Here is a 23,622-nt window from a genome sequence, read left to right on the forward strand (position 1 = left end):
AGATGCGTCGTAGCAAGCCCTTAGCTCAACACCCTTTATTCTACCGAAAAGTAACTCAAAGTAGAAAATAAAAACACTTTCAATTTAAATTGATAATTTTATTTTTATTTTTTTTCCATTTTCATTTTAAGAAAGTATTCTTCTTATCTCCTGAAATAAAATGAAAACCCATTTGTATGTATAGAGCGCACATCATCAAAGATTTTATTGTGAGGCTTAGAAAGACTCCTATAAATAGAAGGGATAGAAACAGCCGACCATCAGAGCTCAATTAGTCGTCGTCAAGAAGGCCACAACAGGTGGAATTGTGAGTGTTAAAGTGAAATACGAACAATGTTTTACACATTTTCAAAATATTCTATAATTCTGATTGTGGTGTTACTAACATCACCAATAGCAAATGGTAGAGGTGAGTGTGATAGTGAGGTGACAACTAAAGTGAAAAAAGTAAAAATTAAATTGAAAAATTTACTTGAAAAAATAAAAATTAAAGTTACAACAATACGCAAGAATATAAAAAAAATTGAAAATAAATAAATTATTTATATAGACCATTTATATAGACCAATCCGCCGATTTAGTGTCTTAGGCCCAAAAAAGCCACATTTATTATCCGATTTTGCTGAAATTTGGGTCAGTGAGTTGTGTTAGGCCCTTCGACATCCTTCTTCAATTTTGCCCAGATTGGTTCAGATTTGCTGCCATATAGACCGATCCGCCAATTTAGGGTCTTGGGTCAACACATCGAAACATATATGTTCTAGATCAGCATAAAAATCTAAGACGATCTAAACGTGTCCGTCCGTCTGTCTGTTGAAATCACGCTACAGTCTTAAAAAATAGAGATATTGAGCTGAAACTTTGCACAGATTCTTTTTTTTTTGTCCATAAGCCGGCTAAATTCGAAGATGGGGTACATGGGACTATATTTTGATATAGCCCCCATATAGACCGATCCGCCGATTTCGGGTCTTAGGCCCAAAAAAGCAACATTTATTATCCGATTTTGATGAAATTTGGGTCAGTGAGTTGTATTAGGCCCCTCGACATCTATCTTTAATTTGGTCCAGATCGGTCCAGATTTGGATATAGCTGCCATATAGACCGATCCGCCGATTTAGGTTCTCGGGCCCATAAAAGTCACATTTATTATCCGATTTTACTGAAACTTGGAACAGTGAGTTGTGTTTGGCCCTTCGACATCCCTCTTCAATTTGGCCCAGATCGGTCCAGATTTGGATATAGCTGTCATATAGACCGATCTCCCGATTTAAGGTTTTGGGTCCATTAAAGGGGCATTTATCGTCCGATGTCGCCGAAAATTGGAACAGTGAGTTGTGATAGGCTCTTCGACATCCTTCTTCAATTTGGCTCAGATCGGTTCAGATTTGGTTATAGCTGCCATATAGACCGATCTCCCGATGTAAGGTTTAGGGTCCCTAAAAGGCGCATTTATTGTCCGATGTCGCCGAAATTTGGCATAGTGAGGTGTGTCAGGCCCTTCGACATCTTTCCCCAATTTGGCCCAGATCGGTCCAGTTTTGGATATAGCTGCCATATAGACCGATCTCCCAATTTAAGGTTTTGGGTCCATAAAAGGCGCATTTATTGTCCGATGTCGCCGAAATTTGGCATAGTGAGGTGTGTCAGGCCCTTCGACATCTTTCCCCAATTTGGCCCAGATCGGTCCAGATTTGGATATAGCTGCCATATAGACCGATCTGCCGATTTAAGGTTTTGGGTCCATAAAATGCGCATTTATTGTCCGATTTCGCCGAAATTTGGAACAGTGAGTTGTGTTAGGCTCTTCGACATTTTTCTACAACTTTGCCCAAATCGGTCCAGATTTGGATGTAACTGCCACATAAACCTATATCTCGATTTAAAGTCTTGGCCCCATAAAAGGCGCATTTATAATCTGATTTTGTTAGGCTATTCGACTTTCGTGTCGTATATGGTACAGATCGATTTATTTTTAGATATAACTACTAAAAAGACCAATATTATGTTATACACAATTAAACAATGACTTGTGCTTATTAGTATTTGGTCCAAATCGGAACATATTTCGATATAGCTGCTATGGGGCATAAGGTATCCATTTTTCACCGGATTTTGACGAAAGATGGTTTTCATATATTCCCGAGGTGGTGGGTATCCAAAGTTCGGCCCGGCCGAACTTAACGCCTTTTTATTTGTTTTTAATCTGTTTTCTGCCTTGGGTAGACAGACAGACAGAGAATATTCATTAATGTGAGTAAAGTATCATCGCTATGCCTTAATGGAATGTTGCTTTTGCTTAGGTCCGGGCCTGAACACAGTTCTCTTAATTCTTCCAATATACAAAAGAAAAAAAAACACTGAAACTTATTCATATATCAACGGTCCACTACGGCGTCCTTTCCACGACACCACTCCTTATGCCTAGAGATAGGCGATGGGTAAATACCCAAAAGGTATTTACCCGGTAAAGTTTAAAATTTATACCCAAAAGCTCGGTATTTATGATTTTGCAGATATCTTAGGTATTCTTTGTGTATAAACCTGATTTTATGATCTCATAAAATCGGGTTTTAGTTATATATAGCCGCTATATAGACCGATCTCCAGACTTAAAGTCTTCGGGCAATAAATTCGTCATTTTTGATCCGATTTCGATGAATGTTGGCACAGTGAGTTCTGGTAGACCTCTATTAATTTCTGTGAAGTGCAGTTCAGATCGGACTATATTTGGATATATCTGCCCTTAGACCGACCACCCGATCTAGGGTATTGAGGCCATTAAATATCCATTTATTACCCGAATTTGATGAACCAGTGTGTTCTGGTAGACCCCTACCCATTCCTGTCAAATGTGGTATAGATTGGACCATATTTGAAACTGCCATACATACCGATCTCATGACATACTAAATATGGTATCGAAAAGCAATCAGTCGACATAACAATTTTTGAATTTTTGACTGTTTTCGCCTTGAGAATATAAATTTTCCCTTTATTTACGCTATTTTTTTCCTTTAAGCCAAGTACTGACTTTGACTTTTCTTCCGAACAACTGTCAATACGCATTATAAGACGTGATGACGAAGAAAATACGAACACATTCCGCAGAAGTGATACGAGTTTTATGAGCAAAATAGCGACATGTCGCTGCGTCAGTATACAATTCGCTTCAATTAATTGCAAAGGTAATAGGCACCGATCAACTCTGCTTTAATCCTGCTGTCTTTATTGTGTGTTTTTATTTGACTTTTGTTTCTATGCTGCGAATTACGAACGCATTAAAAATGCAACTCTGCAAACAAATTCCACAAAAGCGACGCACAAAAGAAATTTAAACTTAGACGATTGAACTCGAGCGTCATTCAATGTTGCCATACGTGAAGTAGTGTTTTAGGCGTCAAAGCTTAAAAATTAAATTAACTTTTGCGCTTGGATTTTGTGAGATTTGTATGCCTTGAATGACTCGTTTTTGTGGCAAACGAGTCGTTTTGCCCTTATAAATTTTGAAGGAAAACTAGTCGTTTTCAGAGCATTATAAAGGGAAAACGAGTCGTTTGCTTAAAACAGCTTTGGTTTGAACATTGAAACAGAGTTGATTCGTTCCCATTTCGCAAGCATTTAATTATATTGGCAATTAATTGAAGCGAAATATGTATTGGCGCAGCGACATGTTGCTACTATTTTCAACGGAATGTGTTCGCATTTTCTTCTTCACCATTTTTTTTTTAGTTTTGGCAGTTGTTCGGGCGAAAAGTCGAAGGGAGTACTAGGCTTAAGCTCCAATTTCATACATTTTCTTCTTTTGTTCCAGTTATTTCCCAAAAACCCAGCGAAGATCATGACCATCGCATGCATCCCGTATTTCATTTTGAGACGCTGAATCGCCTACAAAAGAGAGCTATGCCCATTTTGAATTTTGGATCTGCCAAACCCGAAGAAGAATTCTCAGAATATTGGAATGGTGTGGCTCAGGATCTGCTAATGCAGCAATTGAATACCAAATCCCAATTAAACACAAATATGGCAAAAAATGTCATAATGTTCTTGGGTGATGGAATGTCTATACCCACTATAACCGCTGGACGAGTCTATTTGGGTGGCGAGGAAAAGCAATTCTCTTTCGAGAAATTCCCCTATGTGGGCCTTAGTAAGGTGAGTGGAGTTATCTATCTGGCCTACTCTAACATAAAAGAGAACTAATGGAATATTTCTTAACTCTTTTTAGACTTACTGTGCCAATTCCCAAGTAGCTGATTCAGCCTGTACCGCCACTGCCTATCTGGGTGGAGTTAAAGGCAATTATGGCACCTTGGGTGTGACTGCCGCCATAGAACTGGATAACTGTCAAGCCCAAAATGTCACCGAGCATCATGTAACCTCCATAGCCGGCTGGGCTCAGGCTCAAGGCATGGCCACGGGCCTTATAACCACCACTTCGGTGACTCATGCCTCCCCCGCTGGTGTTTATGCTCATGCTGCCAATCGCTTCTGGGAAAATGATGCCGAAATTCTTAACGGCCATCAGGATCCATTGACTTGCACCGACATAGCTAGCCAACTGATACATGGCGAAGTGGGTTCTAAACTCAATGTTATCTTGGGTGGGGGCCAAGAACATTTTCTTCCCCTATCGCAACAAGGAAAACGTTTGGATGGTCGCAACCTCATGGATGAATGGCTAAAAATACATGGTCCCAAGGCAAAATATGTACAAACAAAAGATGAACTGCAAAATCTTGCCAAAAACACAGAGCATGTGCTGGGTCTTTTTGCCTCCAATCATATGCCCTACCATTTGGATGCTGATCCCAAGGAAATACCTTCTTTGGAGGAGATGGTTTCACAAGCCCTGGATATTTTAGAAGAACAAAGTCAGGGCAGAGGTTACTTCCTTTTTGTCGAGGGTGGGCGCATAGATCATGCCCATCACGATACCTTGGCCCTTAAGGCTTTAGATGAAACCGCCGAATTTGATAAGGCCATACATTTGGCCCGCCAGAAAACCAGTGAAGAAGACACCCTGATAGTGGTGACCTCAGATCATTCTCATACCATGTCTGTGGCTGGTTACTCAAGTCGCAAAAATGATATAGTTGGCATAAACAATGGCCAATTGGGTTTGGACGATCTGCCCTATGCCACTTTGTCTTATGCTAATGGACCTGGCTTTGATACAAACAACCTTAAAGCAAATCTGGGGGCAAGAAGAAAAAATCTCAAAGAGATTAACATGAAAAACAAAGACTATATGTTCCCTGCCACGGTCCCGCTGGAATCGGAAACACATGGTGGTGACGATGTTGGTGTCTTCGCCAGTGGACCCTTTGCCCATCTCTTTACGGGGGTGTATGAGCAAAACCTAATACCACATGCTATGGCATATGCCTCGTGTTTGGGTTCCAGACGTACAGCCTGTGGAGATGGCTTGCATAAAGGAAGGCTCTGAGAGGAAGTGTATAAGGGAAACGGGGGGTCAATTAATATTTATATATCTAGAGACTAAGCTTGTATCAGTACTTAATTAATACTAAAAATAAAAGTAATTAATAACTTCCTTGGGAACGGCGAGACGACTTCAGCCGGACTATTGGAATAAATGCAGATAAATTAATTTTAATTTTTCTCGCGAAGTGCGCTATCTGTCAACCAGATTTGGTTGTGTGTGTGTGTGTGTGTATTATAGTTAACAACCATGACTCACACAAACAGCGAAAAATGGCGCGAACTAGTGACACACTCAAAATCAGAGTTGCACTAATCACTGCTGTAAATGAATATATCTTCGTTTAGTACTGAATTCATTCGCAGCGAAAATGACGAAATGTGACAGTCTCTTTTCTTTGTCAGAACACAAACAAAAGTCAAACAACAATGCACAACAAGACAACAGATTCGGCCCATTTTGTGAGCATTTAATTTAATTTGCAATTAAAGTTGTGCGAAATTCATCCTGATGCAGCGACATGTCGCTACTTTTTTTCTTATAGAACTCAATACCACTTTTACGGAATGTGTTCGCATTATCTTAGTCACAATTTTTATAGTGTATCTTGACAGTTGTTCGCATGACATAATTACCAAAAACAGCTAAGTAAAATTTTTTCTCGCGAGGAGCACTATCTGTCAACGAGTTTTGGTTGTGTGTGTGTGTATTATAGTAAAGAACTATACACACAAAAACAACGAAAAATGGCGCGAACTAGTAACATACTCAAACTCAGAGTTGCACTAATCACTGATTTTGACAGATAGTGCACTCAATATTTTGTTGTTGGGCAACTGTCATTACATGTAAATGAATATATCATGGTTGTTCATGTGAAAAGACGAAGTCAGTACTAAGCTTTAAGGGTTTTTATTCAATTTGCTTTCGGAATAGTCGCGGAAATTGCTAATTTTTCCGCGAGCCGAATTTGACAGCAATCAAAAAGCCGTTTCTATTTTTTTCGCAAATAAATAAAGTTAAACGAACTAATAAAACAACAATCTCTTTGACATTTCCCCATTATAAACAGATTACTTCCTTTTCGTCCATTTTCCTCCAGCTTTTTTTTTATATGGAGTTTGACAGCATTCCGCCCGAAAAGCTGAACATAATACTCAGCTTAACGGAATGTGTTCGCATTTTCTGCGTCACAATTTGTTTTATAATGCGTATATTGACAGTTGTTCGGATGAAAGTCGAAGTAAGCACTCAGTCAAAGGCATGGTGTTAGGGTCGTTTGCATTTTCTAAATATCCATGATTTTCTTTCCCGTGAAGGAAACTATGGTGTAATGCACGTATTCGACAGTCTTAGCTTACAATATGTGTATCTTTCTTTCAGTTATTTATTTCCTTTTTGCTGGCTGAATAAGGTTAAGCCGACATACAATTTTTAAAATTTTTGGCAATACTTGGCATCGAAGATGTCAACTTCTTCTCTTTTTACATTCTTTCTTTGTTTACGTTTTCTCCTATATGATGACATTTTCAATCGGCAGATTTGACATGCTTAATGATGTTCATGGGGCCTATTCACTTTACGTTTTCGCATGTGATCTAAACTTCGATTAGTGAATCCTGGCTTGCTTTGAAGACAGTTGCTGTAATATTTTGAGAGAAATATAATTTCCCTGTTATTTCTATCATCTTTGCTTGAGCACAGGATTGACTGAATAAGGTTAAGCCAAACAATCGGCTGACTTACAATTTTTTTAACTTTTGGATGTACATGGCATTTAGGATGTCAACTTGTTCTCTTTTGACATTCATTCTTTGTTTATGTTTTGGTTTATTTGATAACATCGGCAGATTTGACATCCTTAATGATGTTCAGGGTCCTATCCACTTTATGTTTTCGCAAGTGACCTAACCTTCTATTAGTGAATCCTGGCATGAGCACTGTTTATTCTTAAACCATGTTTTAGCATGTTGGAGCACACCTAGTTTTGTGACGAGATTTCGGAAATCTCATGTTTTGCAATGAGGTTTTCCATACATTTTCAGTGTGAGCAAATCTACTTACTTGAGAAGATTTGCAACAAATCTCTTTGAAATTCAAATGCAAGATTGCATTTGTATTGAATATCGGTTATTTTTGGTATTTTCTACAGCACTTTCCTGACAATTTCCATTGTCTTTTCACTCGAAGAACTGTCAAAACGCATTATAAAAAAATGATGACGAAGAAAATGCGAACACATTCCGCGGAAGTGGTACTAAAGGTGAAGTTGCATGCCTTAAGCAGCACTTATGCGTACTTATTCGTGCGTGTCAAAAAAAAATTAAAATAGGTTGGTTCGTATTGTGTAAGTTACACAACAAACGCACGCACGCATCCAAGACGGATTTTAGAAGGTGATCTCATGCGAACAGCTGTTAACAGCCTGGTTTGACGGCTGTCTTCTATCACGCATATTCGCTGCTCACTTACGCACACGTATATACACACGGACACAAATTTCTTTGTGTGTGTTGGCAAATCGTCGATCAGCTTGATGACAAATTGCACCATATGATATGTGGTTGTTGTACAACCTTTAATTGTTTCGCCATTTCACGCATCTAACGGAATAAGTTAACCAACTCTCAACTTCAAACGCGTTTCAGGGCGCAAAACATACGTTTTAAAAATGTTTACTGTTTAAAAATTGTTTTGCATTTTGCTAAAAATGATCGAAGAGTCTTGACAAATATTTGATAAGTTCTAGCAAATATGAAATGTTGAAATCGTACCAGGAGTGGAATAAAAAGTACTTAAGTGTTGTAATTGGTACTATTTAGTACTTTCTTGATCTGAAATTTGGGATACAGGCAAATTTTGGCAGTATGTAATGGGCGAATAGAAGATTGTTTTTAAATTTGTACATTTAGGTACTAATACCTACAAAAAGGTACTTTATTTACGGATTGAGCTGAAGATCTCAAAATTGCGATACAGTTACAGCTTAACAGTATTTATCGGCCGACTAGAGGTTTTTTTTATTTTCCTACTATTAGGCACTAAAACTTTCAAAATTTTCTTCCTTTAAGTCTAAAGCCATTAAAACTGAAATACAGTTACACCTTGAATTGGGTGTACCATCGGGTGCAGCGAAGCGACCGGGCATACGACACCTCTTTCTTAACTCAATTTTTCACTGATTGCCAACACAGTTATATTTTGAAAGTTATATTAATGGCTTCGAATGCTAGCCAACGGCAATGGCTCTTGTTGCTGATCCGTGTGCCCAGGTTAGCATAACGACCAAAAATACCCAAGAATAGTGCTGCCTTAGAAAAATTCTAGAATTTTTCTAAGGCTTCTAAGGTGTTGGCAATCAGTGTAAAATTCATCTTGACATTGACCAAATGTCACCGCCGATGTGTCAGTTGCTGCACCCAATAGCTACCACAATTAAAAAAAAAAAAAAAAACAAATAAAAGCGTGCTAAGTTCGGCCGGGCCGAATCTTATATACCCTCCACCATGAATCGCATTTGTCGAGTTCCCGGCATCTCTTCTTAGGCAAAAGAGGATATAAGAAAAGATTTGCTCTGCTATTAGAGCGATATCAAGATATGATCCGGTTTGGACCACAATTAAAGTATATGTTGGAGACCTGTGTAAAATGTCAGTCAATTCGAATAAGAATTGCGCCCTTTGGGGGCTCAATAAGTAAAATAGAGAGATCGATGATGGTCATGAGAGGATTCGTATTACAAAATTTCAGGCAAATCGGATAATAATTGCGACCTCTAGAGGCTCTATAGGCTCAAGAAGTCAAGATCCCAGATCGGGGTATATGGCAGCTATATCAGGGTTTGAACCGATTTAAACCTTTTTTGACACAATTGTTGAAAGTAAGAATAAAATATGTCATGCAAAATTTCAGCCAAATCGGATAGGAATTGCGCCCTCTAGGAGCTCATGAAGTCAAGTCCTCAGATCTGTTTATATGAAAGCTATATCAGGTTATTAACCGATTTAAACCATACTTGGCACAGTTGTTGGATATCATAACAAAACACGTCGTGCGAAATTCCATTCCATTCGGATAAGAATTGCGCCCTCTAGAGGCTCAAGAAGTCAAGACCCAAGATCGGTTTATATGGCAGCTATATCAGGTTATGGGCCGATTTGAACCATACTTTGCACAGTTGTTGGATATAATAACAAAACACGTCGTGCAAAATTTCATTCTGATCGGATAAGAATTGCGCACTCTAGAGGCTCAAGAAGTCAAGACCCAAGATCGGTTTATATGGCAGCTATATCAGGTTATGGACCGATATGGCCCATTTAAAATACCAACCGACCTACACTAATAGGAGGTATTTGTGCAAAATTTCAAGCGGCTAGCTTTACTCCTTCGGAAGTTAGCGTGCTTTCGACAGACAGACTGACGGACGGACAGACAGACGGACGGACGGACATGGCTAGATCGACATAAAATGTCGCGACGATCAAGAAAATATATATTTTTTGGGGTCTCAGACGAATATTTCGAGTAGTTACAAACAGAATGACGAAATTAGTATAACCCCCATCCTATGGTGGAGGGTATAAAAATTTAGGTATCTTTACCAATTTCACCATAACAAGAATTTCGGCAATTTTCGATTTTGAAAAAATGTGGTTTGGACACCTAAATCTGAACCGATTTTTATGAAATTCACCAGTAATGTCGAAAGTCAAGAGAGAATCCTTTCTGCTAAATTTCGATGAAATCGTTTAACATATGACTATTTTATTGCATTATTACTGCAAATCTGCGACATATTTATGGGAGCTATTGGGTTGCCCAAAAAGTAATTTTTTTAAAGAAAGTAAATGCATTTTTAATAAAATTTAGAATGAACTTTAATCAAATATACTTTTTTTACACTTTTTTTCTAAAGCAAGTTAAAAGTAACAGCTGATAACTGACAGAAGAAAGAATGCAATTACAGAGTCACAAGCTGTGAAAAAAATTGTCAACGCCGACTATATGAAAAATCCGCAATTACTTTTTGGGCAACCCAATATATTTGATTAAAGTTCATTCTAAGTTTTATTAATCATGCATTTACTTTCTTTTAAAAAATCCGCAATTACTTTTTGGGCAACCTAATAAAAACATATATTCGTTATTGCAAGAAAAATATTGTTAAATCATTTTATGCCACCCTGTTACGCAAAGAAAATTTCATTTGAGCTGCGTACCTGCATGCGATATTTTCGGTAAAGGTATCGTTAACGAAAATTTAATTTACATTCCTTACGGTAACGAAGATTTCGAAGATAATAAAATCACTTACCCAAGTTAATAGCTGACCACAATATATATGCTGAACAAAATAAATATGCTGATCACAATAAAAACGCTGTCAAAAACATCTCTATTGACAAATACAATTCACTTGAATCGTATTGTTAACGGGTTTTGCAGATTATCTCAAATCAAGTGTATTTGGGCTCTAGTGTAAACGGGGTTTTAAAGTGTGCTCAAGTTAGGTGGCAATAGATAAATCATTTAATATGAACACCCCCTAGGAGAATCATCGAATTGTCAACTTATCGAAATCGAAATGAACCGTCTTGTCGATATTGTTTGCCTCAGTTTTATTGTAATCTCTAAAATTACTGCTTGTTGCTTCAAATACAAATACGCAGCAAAAATCTGACGGGTTCCGAAAAAAGGAAGATAAATACACATAACTTTTGGACAAATAACTTTTAAAAGATTTTGATTGCGAATTTATATCAACATTTGTGTCAATTAAAAGAAAACTTCGATGTACTGTGCATGTGTTTAAGTATTTAGGAATTAAAGTGAATAATTGCTAGTCTTGTATATTTTTGTGGTGTGGACTCGAGCAAGTGAAGCGTGAGAAAATTTTATGGTTTGCTTGCAAATATAAAATAAACATAGTATATAACAAATTATCTATGGCGATTGGAGATTGAAGGAGTTCGCTGATAACAATTTTTTGCAAGTAAAAAAAAAGTAAAGGAATTCTCAAAGGTGATACTAGTGAAAGAAAATCACGAAAAAAACGAAAAGTACAACGAAAGGCAAAAAAGACTGCGACGAATCTTGGTGTGAAAGGAGAAAACAGGTGATAAAATTGGAGAGAAGCTGATTGGTGAGAAAGAAAAAAACAAGGTGAGTTCTACAAAAACAAGTGACAGCAAAAATGGTTGCTTAAAGTGTACTAACTAGAAAACAGTGTTGTATTCGGAAGTACTAAGCCAAACATTTGCTGGAGAAAAATTAGATATTTTTGTATTTTTTTTTTTTTCATTTTTTTGTGTTCAAAAGTGAAAGGTTAATTTTACAATTTTTTTTTATTACATATTTCTAAGTTTGAAAAATTTCCTTGGGTTTTGGTTGATAGCTGTGGGCAAAATTGTATTTTTTTCTCTCTGGCTCTCTCATTGTGGTTGGCTCCAATGACGTTTTCATTTTGTTGTTGTTTCTTCTTCGTCGTCGTTTGTTTTTGAAGGCGGGTGAGTTCTAAAAACATACTTATGCATTGGGGCAACTCAACTTCTCAATGTGCTCTTTGCAGTCGTCGCTGGCGGTTGTGTTTTTCTTGAGTGCGCGATATTTCTTAGCTTTGGTCGGTTGGTCTTTTTGATCATTTGTTGGTTGGTCTGTTAATACCTCCACACATCGTTTCGTTTGGAGCCCCCGTGTAATTTTTTTTTTATATATATACAATTTTTTTTTGAATCTTTTTTCGATACACACGTACATATATGTATATAAATATTCATTGTGTTTTTATTGGGCAAAATAGTGTTGTGTGAATGAGTGTGTGTGTTTTTGTGTGTGCATATTTTTTCTGTTGCCTGTTTGACTCAGCAAAGCGCTGACTGAAGCAGCGGCAGAAGAAGCAGTAGCTGTAGGAAAACAATAACAACAACACTAAGCGAAGACGTTTCGTTGTCGTCGCCTATTAATTCGTATCAGAATTGTTTTTTGTTGTTAAAAAAAAAAAAAAAAACCTAACACCAACAACATTAATTATTGTGCAAATTGTTAATACGTTTATTAAACACACGATATTAGTTTATTTTTTGTTTTCGAGATTTTAAAAAGTTTTGGAAAAGAAAATTTAAATAAATGTACAAAATGGCTGAGTAATAATTTATGTTTTTCTAGAAAAAAAAGTTTTGAAGCTTAAGGAAAATTAATTTAAGATTTTATTAGTAAAGCGGTCAATATAGCCTGCAATATCACCATCAATCAGTTCAGGTGCTCGAACGTGTCGTGTTGTCGTGTCGTCTTACCTGTTTGGAAAGGGAAGTCTTGAGCACAGCTATTGTGTAGCGTTTTGCTAACTCTTGTTATTGATATTCAGAAAATTCATTGATTATCCTTACTATCAATAGCTACGTACTTTCGTCATATATGTTCTCAGCGTATTTGTCCCAGGTAAGTGATAATTGAAATATGCCATACCGACACTTTTATGTAATGCCTAAACTGTGTCTTTTAAAAAATAAATTTAAAATAATTTATTGTAGGTTACAATTGGGTTGAATTGAGTGGGTTTACTCACTTGCCCAGCTGTAAAATTTTCCAATTACAGAGTTGTTTCTAAATACCACTAGAACGTCAAATGCTTGGATTTTAATTTTTTTTCAGTTTTTTTTTTAATATTTTAATTGTTTTAATTTATAATTTACACATTTATAATCATCAATATTTTGATTTTGTGGCTGCTACACATGATAATGCAAATAAAAACTATCAATTAGGAAGTGTTCAGAAATTTTACAGCCTAGCGGGAATCTCCGACACCATACCCACAGGATTGTATCTTTGATTTCGTTGTTGTTGGCCAAGTGACTTAACCTTCTTAATTCAACCATGGGCTGACCTGATCGCGATCGTAAAAACTTCCGAACTTAAGTGAAAAACGTGTAATGAACGTATATTGGCAACTCTGACGTCAGCTGTTTCACAAATGTTGCTGGAAGTCATTCGCGTACTTATTTGCCAGCACAAGAGAGAGAGAGCGAAAGAGAGCGCGCGAGAGCGAGCAAAATGTTGAGAGTTTGGTAATATAGATCCTGCAAATTTCTTCTAGAGGTTTTTTGTCCCAGCGTTATGTATATATATAGGTATATTGGCAACTCTGACGTTGGCTGTTGCACAAAATGTTGCTGGAAGTCGTTCGCGTACTTTATTTGCCAGCGCAAGAGTGAGAGAGCGCGTGAGGCCGAGCAAAATGTTGGTAATTTAGAGCTTGCAAATTTCTTCTACAAATACAAATTTTGCCCATGAACATTCCACTAAGCAACAGGGGCAAATTTCTTCTAGAGGTTTTTTCCCAGCAGAAATTTGCAGCATCGAACATCTGTTTTTATGAAAACCAGCTGAAGAAAAGTAAGAAGAAGGTCAGTAAAGCTTTCGTTATCATAACGTGACACATAGGACTACGCAACATATATTCATTTACAGTTATTGGCAGTTGCCCAACACATAATATTGGGTGCACTATCTGTCAATATCAGTGATTAATGGATCTCTGATTTTAGGTATGTTACTAGTTCGCGCCATTTTTTCTTTGTTTGTATGTGTTATGGTTCTTAACTATAATCCAAACACAATCAAAACTCGCTGATAGATAGTTCACTTCGCAAGAAAAAATTTTACTCGGCTGGTTACGGTACACTACCTGGTAATTATGTCATGGGACTACGAGCTCTCTTAAGTTGAGTATTCTTTTCAAGCGGAATGCTGCCAAACTCTATATAAAAAAAACGTCGGAGAAATGTTGGCTAAAAATAGGCGGAAAGAAGAGTAGTACTCTGCTTATCGTGAGGAAAATGACATAAAAGCAAAGTGGCAACACTTGAACCCATTGCCGTCATCATTTTTGTATGTTTTATTGATTTTACTGGTTCGTTTTTCTTTCTTTATTTGTAAAAAAACGAATTAAATAAAGAAAACAATAAGTGCAGATAAAACAAACATTTTGGTATGGAAACAAAAACATTTCATTGCAGTCAAATTCCACTCACGGAACAATAAAAATTTCCGCAACCATTCCGAAAGCAGAATAGAATGCCAACCCTTATGCAAAATCGGTGCGGCAAGCATGTGGGGAAGATGATGAGCGTTAGGAGCATTTCCTACATCATAGCTCGGCCTTCGCGGCTAACACACCGGTACTTAGGTGGGGACACAATACCAGACATGAACCATCTTAGGGGCGTGGATACATCGTGGATTGTAAAGATTTTGTAAGTAGCGAAGAATTCTTAACTTAGATTTTTTTAGGTTACCTTTTAGTATTTAGAGCGCACAACATGCCGATAACTGACTAAGGGGTATGTCCATAGTGTTATGGTGCAACCTAACCTACTCTCCTGCAAATTTTTATTGAAAAATTAGGCGATCAAACCTATTGACTACGAACTTATTATTAAGTGTGTTCATGTAGTTGTCAGCAGAAGAGAGCGGTAGAGTGCTTGAGAACAAGCTACATTTTTAGAGTTTGGTAAATGAGAGAATTTCTAGTGGAGTATTTTTTCACAGCACTAATTTGCAGCATCGAACAGCTGTTTTATGAAAACCAGCTGTTAAATTCAAATAAATAGCAAAAGTGAGTAAAACCTGTGCTTTCTCTCCTGTAAAATTTTACTGGCAAATTTTTATTGGAAAAGTACGCGAAATAAAGTCTTTAAACTCTCCAAAGCATATGTCATCGCTACCATTAGTTCAAGAAATAGCTGCAAATAACCGATTTTCTTAAAATGTCTAAGCGGCATTCTATATTGCCCTTATTTTAGTACCTTGAAATTATACCGAAGGATGCAGTATGAATAGACTTGTGCATCTCTGCATGAAAGAGATACAATTTGTATGTTTCGTTGTCTTACATTCAGCTCTAGATATGTTCTAGATTTTTGTGATTACCTGAGTGCATCCGCTCGTCTGTCTTTCAAAAGCATGTTCATTTTCGCAGCATATGTGGTTGTTACTAGACACTTGCATATGGAAGTAGCGATCCTCATCAAACTCCCATATGTGAGCAGGGTCATTCTGGCCCACAAGATCATTCGCCGATGAAATGTGGTGGCCATTGGTTATTTAAATGGCGCCAATAACTCGGCTTGTCATATCAATTATCACATCCGATCTGTATGTATGTAAGAGCCGATGCCGTCCGACCTCTCAGTGAGACTATCGACTCAAAACCGCTCATTGTCTGCCACAACAATTTCAACTACGGAGCATTCCACGGTCCGCAATCTGTGAATCTTGCAAATGCAAATTTGTCCATGAACTTTCCATTAAGGAACAAGGGCGGGATGGCCAATTCAAATTCAAGCTCAATGAAAAGGAGCCTCGTTTTTATAGCATAGTCCAAACGGTGTGTCGCAGTGCGGCACCTCTTTGCATAACAGTTTTTACATGGCTTAGTACCTCACAAATGTCGCCAGCATAAGAGGGGAAAATCACAGCTGAAAATTGTTTTCTGATGTTCTCGCCAGGATTCGAACCCAGGCGTTCAGCGTCATAGGCGGACAAGAACGCCACAGAAATCGGAGCTAAAAAATTCCTGCCTGATGGTCCTAGTTATTCTGGGCCAGTTTTGCAAAAGAATAGATGCAGCCGCTGAAAATTTTGCGCAAATCATCATGCGTCCTTTTTTTGGCAAAAAAATGGCGCTCAGACTGAAGGAGTGTGATTGCCAGCAGGGGATAACTATTAGCCCCACACAGGCAAGAACTTTTTGCTCCGATCTGGCATTTTTACGAGAAGCTTAGCTGGAAGCTACTGAGCGGGTTTGAGTGCCAAGCCTGAAACCCTGGGCCACAAATTGTCTGCGTGGTCGCCAGACGTTTGTGGAACATAGGATTAAGAAGATAAGAATCATCGCAAAGTGAAACAGCGAATTTCTCATACCGTGCTGATATCTCAGGCTCTCTACCCTCTGAGTGACTCTCTACCTATCCTCTATTTCACTCCCTCCAGACAGCATTGATGTGCGGACTATGGCATCGGGCCCAATCGTTGATTGCATCTAGGGTAGATTTAACGTCTACCTCATAAACCTACCTTGAAGCGAAATAGGTTGCCGCCTATTTCGCTGCAAGAGATTTGAAGATATCTGCCAAAAAAATTGTTCATGTATGTGACATACTGGAGTTAAATGATGAGCTGGATGTGAGACTCGAAGGAGTAAAAATTCGGAACATCCAGTGTCGCAAAATACATGGCGTCATATTGGACAGCTCTTTCACGTCCCCAAAAAAAATGCCACTGTAATTTGCGATAGGTTCAGAAGTAGAAACATGGTCCTCAAGTTACTGAAAAACTATGCAGCGTCAGTGTGGACTCGCCAGTTGAGCGGCAAGCTTTGGATTAACCTTCAGATCTTTCATAATGCTGCCCTATGTACTGCGATGGGCTGTCTCTTCAGTTCTCCTGTGAACTCCCTTCATCAAGTGATAAAGATCCTACCCGTGCGAAGGCACAACTACATCCTGTCTAAGCAGTATCTACCGGGCTGCTATCTCAGACAACATCGCACTCAAGTTCTCTTGGGTAGATACCGGTAGGTATGATTTAGAGCAAGTGGTTTAGAGCTAAAAAAGCCATATCAAACGGGTCTAGACGATATCCATGCAGACACGGTAGCAGATGCGGTGAACAGCTACCAAGTAAATGTGATCCCTGGAGAACGACCGTGACCCATTGCTCCCGAAGAAATTGACCTTCTCCTACAAACCACAGGCTCAATTGCGTTTCGAAAGATGGAGCCGTCTTGGCTCCTACAGACCTAGGATTGATGCCAAAGTGCAGGATACGTCCCGATTGTGATCTGTTACCGAACGACACATGCCACCTGTTAAACTGTTAAAATCTACTCGACTCAGATGAGGCACGAGACCATTCTGCCACCTGGGTTTGAATTCTGGTGAGAAATTTGACAGCGATGGTTGGCCCCTCGTTATGCTGGCGACAAATCTGAGCCATCAAGCCATGTAAAAATGTCTCTTTATACAGATGTCGTCCTGTGGCATGCCGTTCGGACTCGGCTATAAATACCATTGAGCTCAAATTTGCACAGCAGTCATTCTCCAGAGAGTACACCAGTCAGTCCCTTGCCTTCTGCTCCTTAATGGTATATTTGTTGGGAAAATTGTTTTACTTTTTTGTAATTCAGCCCAAACTAACACAATTTTTAGCAACGACGGAAATGGCCGCCTCTGGAGCTGACAACTGTTTTCGAAACCTGTCGAGCACATAAAAAAGTTTAAAAATATAAGCTGGTAACATTTGCGAGGCTTTCAGTCATATAAAATTTTTTATTTTGAATTTCGTTCAAAAGGAAAAACCCTTATCATTAAGCCCACAAAGTCAGAAAGCCTTTATTGACATGAGAGAAGCATCTCCTTTGTTCCTTTCTAAGGGAATATGGTGCGGAAATCCTTTGCATTAACACCAACTAATAATTTTAATGCATTTTTTCATATTTCTTTCGTTAAATATGGTAGCTAATATTAAATGTCTTGCTATGTTTTGTAAAAGAGGAGGCAGGTTTCTAAAGTTAAACTTTCGATTTAAAATTCATGTGTATGTATGTTTCGCTGGCAGTTGGCAGCATCCAATGTTGTTGGAGCTAACCTAAAAGTTGGCATGGTTTTTATTTTCCGCTTTCCTTTTGTCATGGTCCCGTGGTCATGACACATCCGTTTGCACATATTAACAACAACAATGGAATATTTGTCCTGTTCATAAATAATTTGTCAGTTGTTTGATATGAACATCTCTTCTCCATTTGCCTAAATTAATTTTTAGTGTTTGCCCTGTGAAAACTTGAATCAAAAAGCACTTAAAATGTTATGAATAAATGAAAATGGATGGTTTGCTCGCAAACTTAGTTGACTTTGTGCGGTTATTGTATTGTGTAACATTTAATATGGTGTAATTGGGGTCGTTGAGACAAAAAGAAAAAAGAATCATTTTTATAACCATCACAATAGGGTGGTGTATTGGCATAGTCATTTCCTTTATTTGTAAGATTCTTTAAGTACTATGTAGTTTTAGGACTACGAGTACTAGGTACTTTTGGTACTATATACTCTTAGAACAAGATACTTTTAGTACTAGGTACATTTAGCATCAGGTACCTTTAGTACTAGGTACTTTTAATACTAGGTACTTTTAGTACTAGGTACTTTTGGTACTAGGTACTTTTAGTACTAGGTACTTTTAGTACTAGGTACTTTTAGTACTAGGTACTTTTAGTACTAGGTACTTTTAGTACTAGGTACTTTTAGTACTAGGTACTTTTAGTACTAGGTACTTTTAGTACTAGGTACTTTTAGTACTAAGTACTTTTAGTACTAGGTACTTTTAATACTAGGTACTTTTAGTACTAGGTACTTTTAGTACTAGGTAATTTAAGTACTATGTATTTTTAGTACCAGTTACTAGGAACTTTTAGTTCTATATACATCAAGTGCTAGGTACTTTTAGTGGTGGTGTATTGGCATATTCATTTCCTTTATTTGTGAGATTCTTCAAGTACTATGTACTTTTAGTACTAGGTAGTTTTAGTACTTGGTACTTCTAGTACTATGTATGTAGAACTATATACTTTTAGTAGTAGGTACATTTAGTATCAGGTACTTTTAGCAATAGGTACTTTTAGTACTAGGAAATTTAAGTACTATGTATTTTTAGTACCAGATACTTTTAGTACTGGGAAATTTCAGTACTAGGAACTTTTTGGTCTATATACATCAAGTGTCAGGTACTTTTAGTACTAGGTAAATCCAGTACTAGGTTCTTTTAGTACTATGTTCTTTTAGTACTATGTACTTTTAGTACTAGGTACTTTTAGTACTAGGTAATTTTAGTACCAGATAATTTAAGTACTATGTATTTTTAGTACTGGGTACTTGTACTACCAGGTACTTTCAGTACTAGGAACTTATAATTCTTTGTACTTCAAGTGCTAGGTACTTTTAGGTTAGAAGGTGCAGATATTAATACGCCCCATGCCTCTATGGACATACACCTTAGCCAGTAATCGCCTTGTTGGGCGCTCTAAAAACTATAAAGTAACCTCTACGTACTCTTTTAGTACTTGGTACTTTTAGTAGCATGTACTGTACGATTCAATTTTATGCTCATGGCTTCTATGCTTGACATAGTCCCTCGCAAATGTCGGCAGCATTTGAAGGGCATAACCACCGCTGAACATTTTTTCTCTAATTTTTTTTGCCCGGATTGGAACTTGGGGGTTAGAGTCATAGGCCAAAATTTTTGCACTACTAGTAATTTGCACTGGCAAGAACATCATAAAAAATTTTCAGCGGTGGTTATCCCCTCTTAATAATGACGATACTTGTGAGGTACTGTACCATCTGGTATGGCAGCCATGTTAAAACTTCTTCTCAGAGGGATGTCGCACTGCGGCACGCCTTTCAGACTCAGCTGTAAAAATGAGGCCCCTTATCAGTGAGCGCAAACTTGAATTGGAGCCTTTTCCTTTATGGAATGTTCATGGGCAATTTTGCATTTTGTACTTCTTGTACTATTGGTACTTTTAGTACAGTACTTAAAGTACTACTAGTTATTTTAATACTACTAGTATATCTTGTACTTTTAGTACTACTAGTAGGTTAATACTACTAGTACTTTATCACTACTGGTAATTTTAGTACTACTAGTTTTCTTAGCACTCCTCGTTCGTTTCGCTCTATTAGTATTTCTTTTACATTTATCACTTCTGGTTTTACTAGTATTTTTGGTACTGATGGAACTTTTGATTCTACTAATACTTTGGTACATCTAGTACTTTTGGTACTGTTACTACTTTTAATACTTCTACCACTTTTGGTTTATTAGTACTTTAACCACTTCTTGTACGTTTAGTACCACTAGTACTTTTAGTACTACTAGTACTCTAAGTGCTACTAGTTCTTTTAGTACTACTAGTACCTTTAGTTCTACTAGTACTTTTAGTATTACTTGTAATTTTAGTACTTCTTGTACTTTTAGTACTACTAGTACTTTAGTACTACTAGTACTATAGTACTTTTAGCACTACTGGTACTTTTAGCACTACTGGTACTTTTAGTACTACTAGTACCTTTTGTACTACTAGTATTACTTGTAATTTTAGTACTTCTTTACTTTTGGTACTACTAGTACTTTTCGTGCTACTATTATTTTTAGTACTACTAGTACTTTTAGTACTACTAGTACTCTAAGTGCTAATAGTTCTTTTAGTACTACTAGTACTTTAGTACTACTAGTACTTTTAGTACTATAGTACTTTTAACACTACTAGTACCTTTTGTAATAATTTTACTTATAGTACTTCTGGTTCTACTAATACTTTTGGTACTGCTTGCACTTTTTTTACTTCCAGTATTTTGATTTCTACCGGTATTTTTAGTACTGCTGGCACTTTCGGTACCATTGGTACTTTTAGTACTACTGTCACTTTTAGTACTGCTGGTACTCTTAGTACTAAAAGTTTGTTTAGTACTATTAGTACAACAAGTACTTTTGGTGTTACTAGTACTTTTAATTCTTTCGGAATTACTAGTACTTTTATTACTATTCGTACTCTTAGTATTGGGTGCTTTTAATTCTACTAGTACTAAAGTAAAGTACATACCTCTCTATAGTTTGGGTTTTCTGCATAGTGTCAGGACCCCTACTCATGTGCAATGAAAACTGTGCAACCTTGCTTACGTGTAAAATCTGTCTGCAAATTTTTTTTTTATCGTGTCGTTTTTATCGTACAATAAATCATTTAATGGTCGCAAAGACCCCAGCACATGATGTTATTTAGCCTAAATGTCTGGTACCATTGATCTTCAGCAGATTTTATTGCTCGTGCAGGAAATCCCTAACCTAAGATTTTCCAAGCGACTCTTTGAAGAGAAACCAAGTGCAAAGATTAGAAATAAATGAAACAAATTAAAGGAGGAGAAAATTTTAAGAGAACTGTGAGCGAACAATGAGTCTGATGAATGGTCACATCCGGAAACCTTTTTACATCTATATTATTTCAAAAAAGTTCAAAAGAAATTATAAAATTTATGATTAAAGCGTTTGAGACAGGAAGTTGCATAAAAAAGTTTACTGTTTGGCAACTATTGTTATCGCCAAAATTATTTGAAGTAACATACTTATGCACTATAAGGCTATAAAGATTAGGCTTTGCATTTTTGTAGATTAATGGAACAGTTAGTCAAATATAAATTGTTTATTGATAACAAAACGTTTATGAACGTGTGCCATGATGACTTTTTTCCGGTATGATTTACTAATCGTGTGAGGTATAAAGTCAACAAAGTCAATGGATACCTAACTTACACATATATCCGTTCGCCCACTCACTCATACATATATCATCCACTAACGGTAAACGTCATTAAAGTGTTCTTTTTTTTCGCCAAAGCAAATAAGACATAAACAAGCATTTTTCACCTTTTGACAGATCTAATAAATTATTATTAGAAATATACACACATTCTATGTACATACATGCATACATACATATGTATGTATGTGTTTTTTGTGCTAATAAATATTTGAGTGTGCGTGTGGAAGAGCAGGAAAATAATATCTCCTCTGGCTGCATTTTGCTATGATACAATTTTTTTAATTTAAACCTAGTGATTCAATCAATCTCATCGCTCTTTGCCCGATTGTCGGCTGCTTCTTCTGGCATTTCACACAAAAATAAGAGAGCAAAACACTTGAGTCGGAAAACAAAAAAATTGTCGACACAAATGTAAACAAACAACTACGCTTCTTTGCAGCCGCCTCTGTTGGGAGATGGAGAGAAGCCGGCACAAAACAATCCCCACCACCCACCTCGCTGAAAAGTTAGAACAAACACAATTAGCCGTTGGCGAACTTTTCAACTCGCAACGACGTTGCTCGTCTGCTTCTTTGCTCACAATTCTAGCCACACACCAACATACATTTGTATGCATGTATGTACATATTTCTTGGGGTGCCAGAGTCACTGTCAAGGAATATGATGGCTGGCAAAATGCAAAATAAATACACAGTGCTACTTATCACACAACAAATAAATAAATGAATATGTATTGCACAAAAACCAACATCGAGTACTTTTGTGAACATACAGCAAGCAAATAAAAGTAAAATACAAGTAAGCAATACTAAACAAATACCCATTAATGTGGTGCAAAACATGTATGCCTCATGCCCATGCCTCATACTCACTGTAAAAATACACGACACACCACATCAAGCATGCAACGAAACCAATTGAAACGCCAACGTCGAACGTCATTCATTTAGTGTTGTCTCATTGCGAGTGTTATTTTGTCGTCACTTTGTTAGAGGAAGTCCTCATATGAATTTGCAACAATCTTATCTTCTAATCTTCTATCTGTTAAATCTCAAGTTATCTAATTGTTAACAACTGATAAATAGCGTGGTGTGTGTAATTGCCTGTTGTTGGGATATTCTAACTAGAAGATTAGAACAACGTTACGATAGAAAAACTTGATTTTCTGTTCAGCATTGCTTTACACCATTTACACGATGTCAATGATAAACGATTTTTGAAGAGAGTAAGTAGTAGGGATGGCATATCATATATATTGTCAAGAGAGAAAGTAACCCAACAAAAGGGTCGAGAGTCAGCGTAAAGTTGTATTACACTGATTTCAAATAGGACTCTAGTACGGCTGGCCTGCGAAGCTAGCGTCAGCGGTTTCTTGTTCCCAACTTTTAGAAAAAAAGGTGGACTTTGTAAGTTATGTGCCCATCGGTGTGAGATGAAAGGAGGAAATTCGAATAAAATTGTCAGAAAAGGAGACAAAAAATCGTTTTCAAAAACAAGAGTTCTCTACAAACTCTATAAACTGTAAGAAAAAAAAACATGAAAATATAACATACTTTGGTTTGCTATTTCCTGCCATCAATAATTGCTTAAAAATACCGTTCTTTGGAATATCAATAGCCCAAACAACAAACGTCATTCATTTTTGGAGTGGTGCTCCATAAAGAAAGGCATAATTATTTGCAACAATGTTTTTCCTTATCGTGCTTTAAAATTGAATTTATCTACAAAAATTAAAAACAACTGATAGCTTTGGTGCTTTAAATTTAAATTGATTGTATTTTAAATTGGTATTCCCCGATCA

The 23,622-nt window shown here is 37.1% G+C and overlaps 2 protein-coding genes across 10 annotated transcripts in view; both read left to right on the plus strand.

The window, feature by feature from the left end:
• Positions 1-275: 275 nt before the first annotated feature.
• Positions 276-5,610, plus strand: LOC106095777 (alkaline phosphatase). Its single transcript, XM_013263114.2, has 3 exons — positions 276-409; positions 3,815-4,155; positions 4,229-5,610. The coding sequence occupies exons 1-3, from the start codon at positions 334-336 to the stop codon at positions 5,447-5,449; spliced, it is 1,638 nt and encodes a 545-aa protein (XP_013118568.2). The 5' UTR covers positions 276-333; the 3' UTR covers positions 5,450-5,610.
• Positions 5,611-11,096: 5,486 nt separating this feature from the next.
• LOC106096271 (signal transducer and transcription activator) overlaps positions 11,097-23,622 on the plus strand; it is a 150,422-nt gene continuing 137,896 nt past the window's right edge. For 4 of the 9 annotated variants that reach the window (XR_009396907.1, XR_009396906.1, XM_059361890.1 and 1 more), the window contains exons 1-2: positions 12,010-12,143; positions 12,614-12,886. The gene's annotated coding sequence lies outside the window, so the exon portion shown is untranslated. Of the gene's footprint in view, positions 11,612-12,009; positions 12,144-12,520; positions 12,887-23,622 lie in introns of those variants that run through there. The other 5 variants (XR_009396902.1, XR_009396901.1, XR_009396903.1 and 2 more) reach the window with 5 other exon arrangements.

Source organism: Stomoxys calcitrans, chromosome 2, assembly GCF_963082655.1.
Source record: "Stomoxys calcitrans chromosome 2, idStoCalc2.1, whole genome shotgun sequence".
Taxonomy (NCBI): domain Eukaryota; kingdom Metazoa; phylum Arthropoda; class Insecta; order Diptera; family Muscidae; genus Stomoxys; species Stomoxys calcitrans.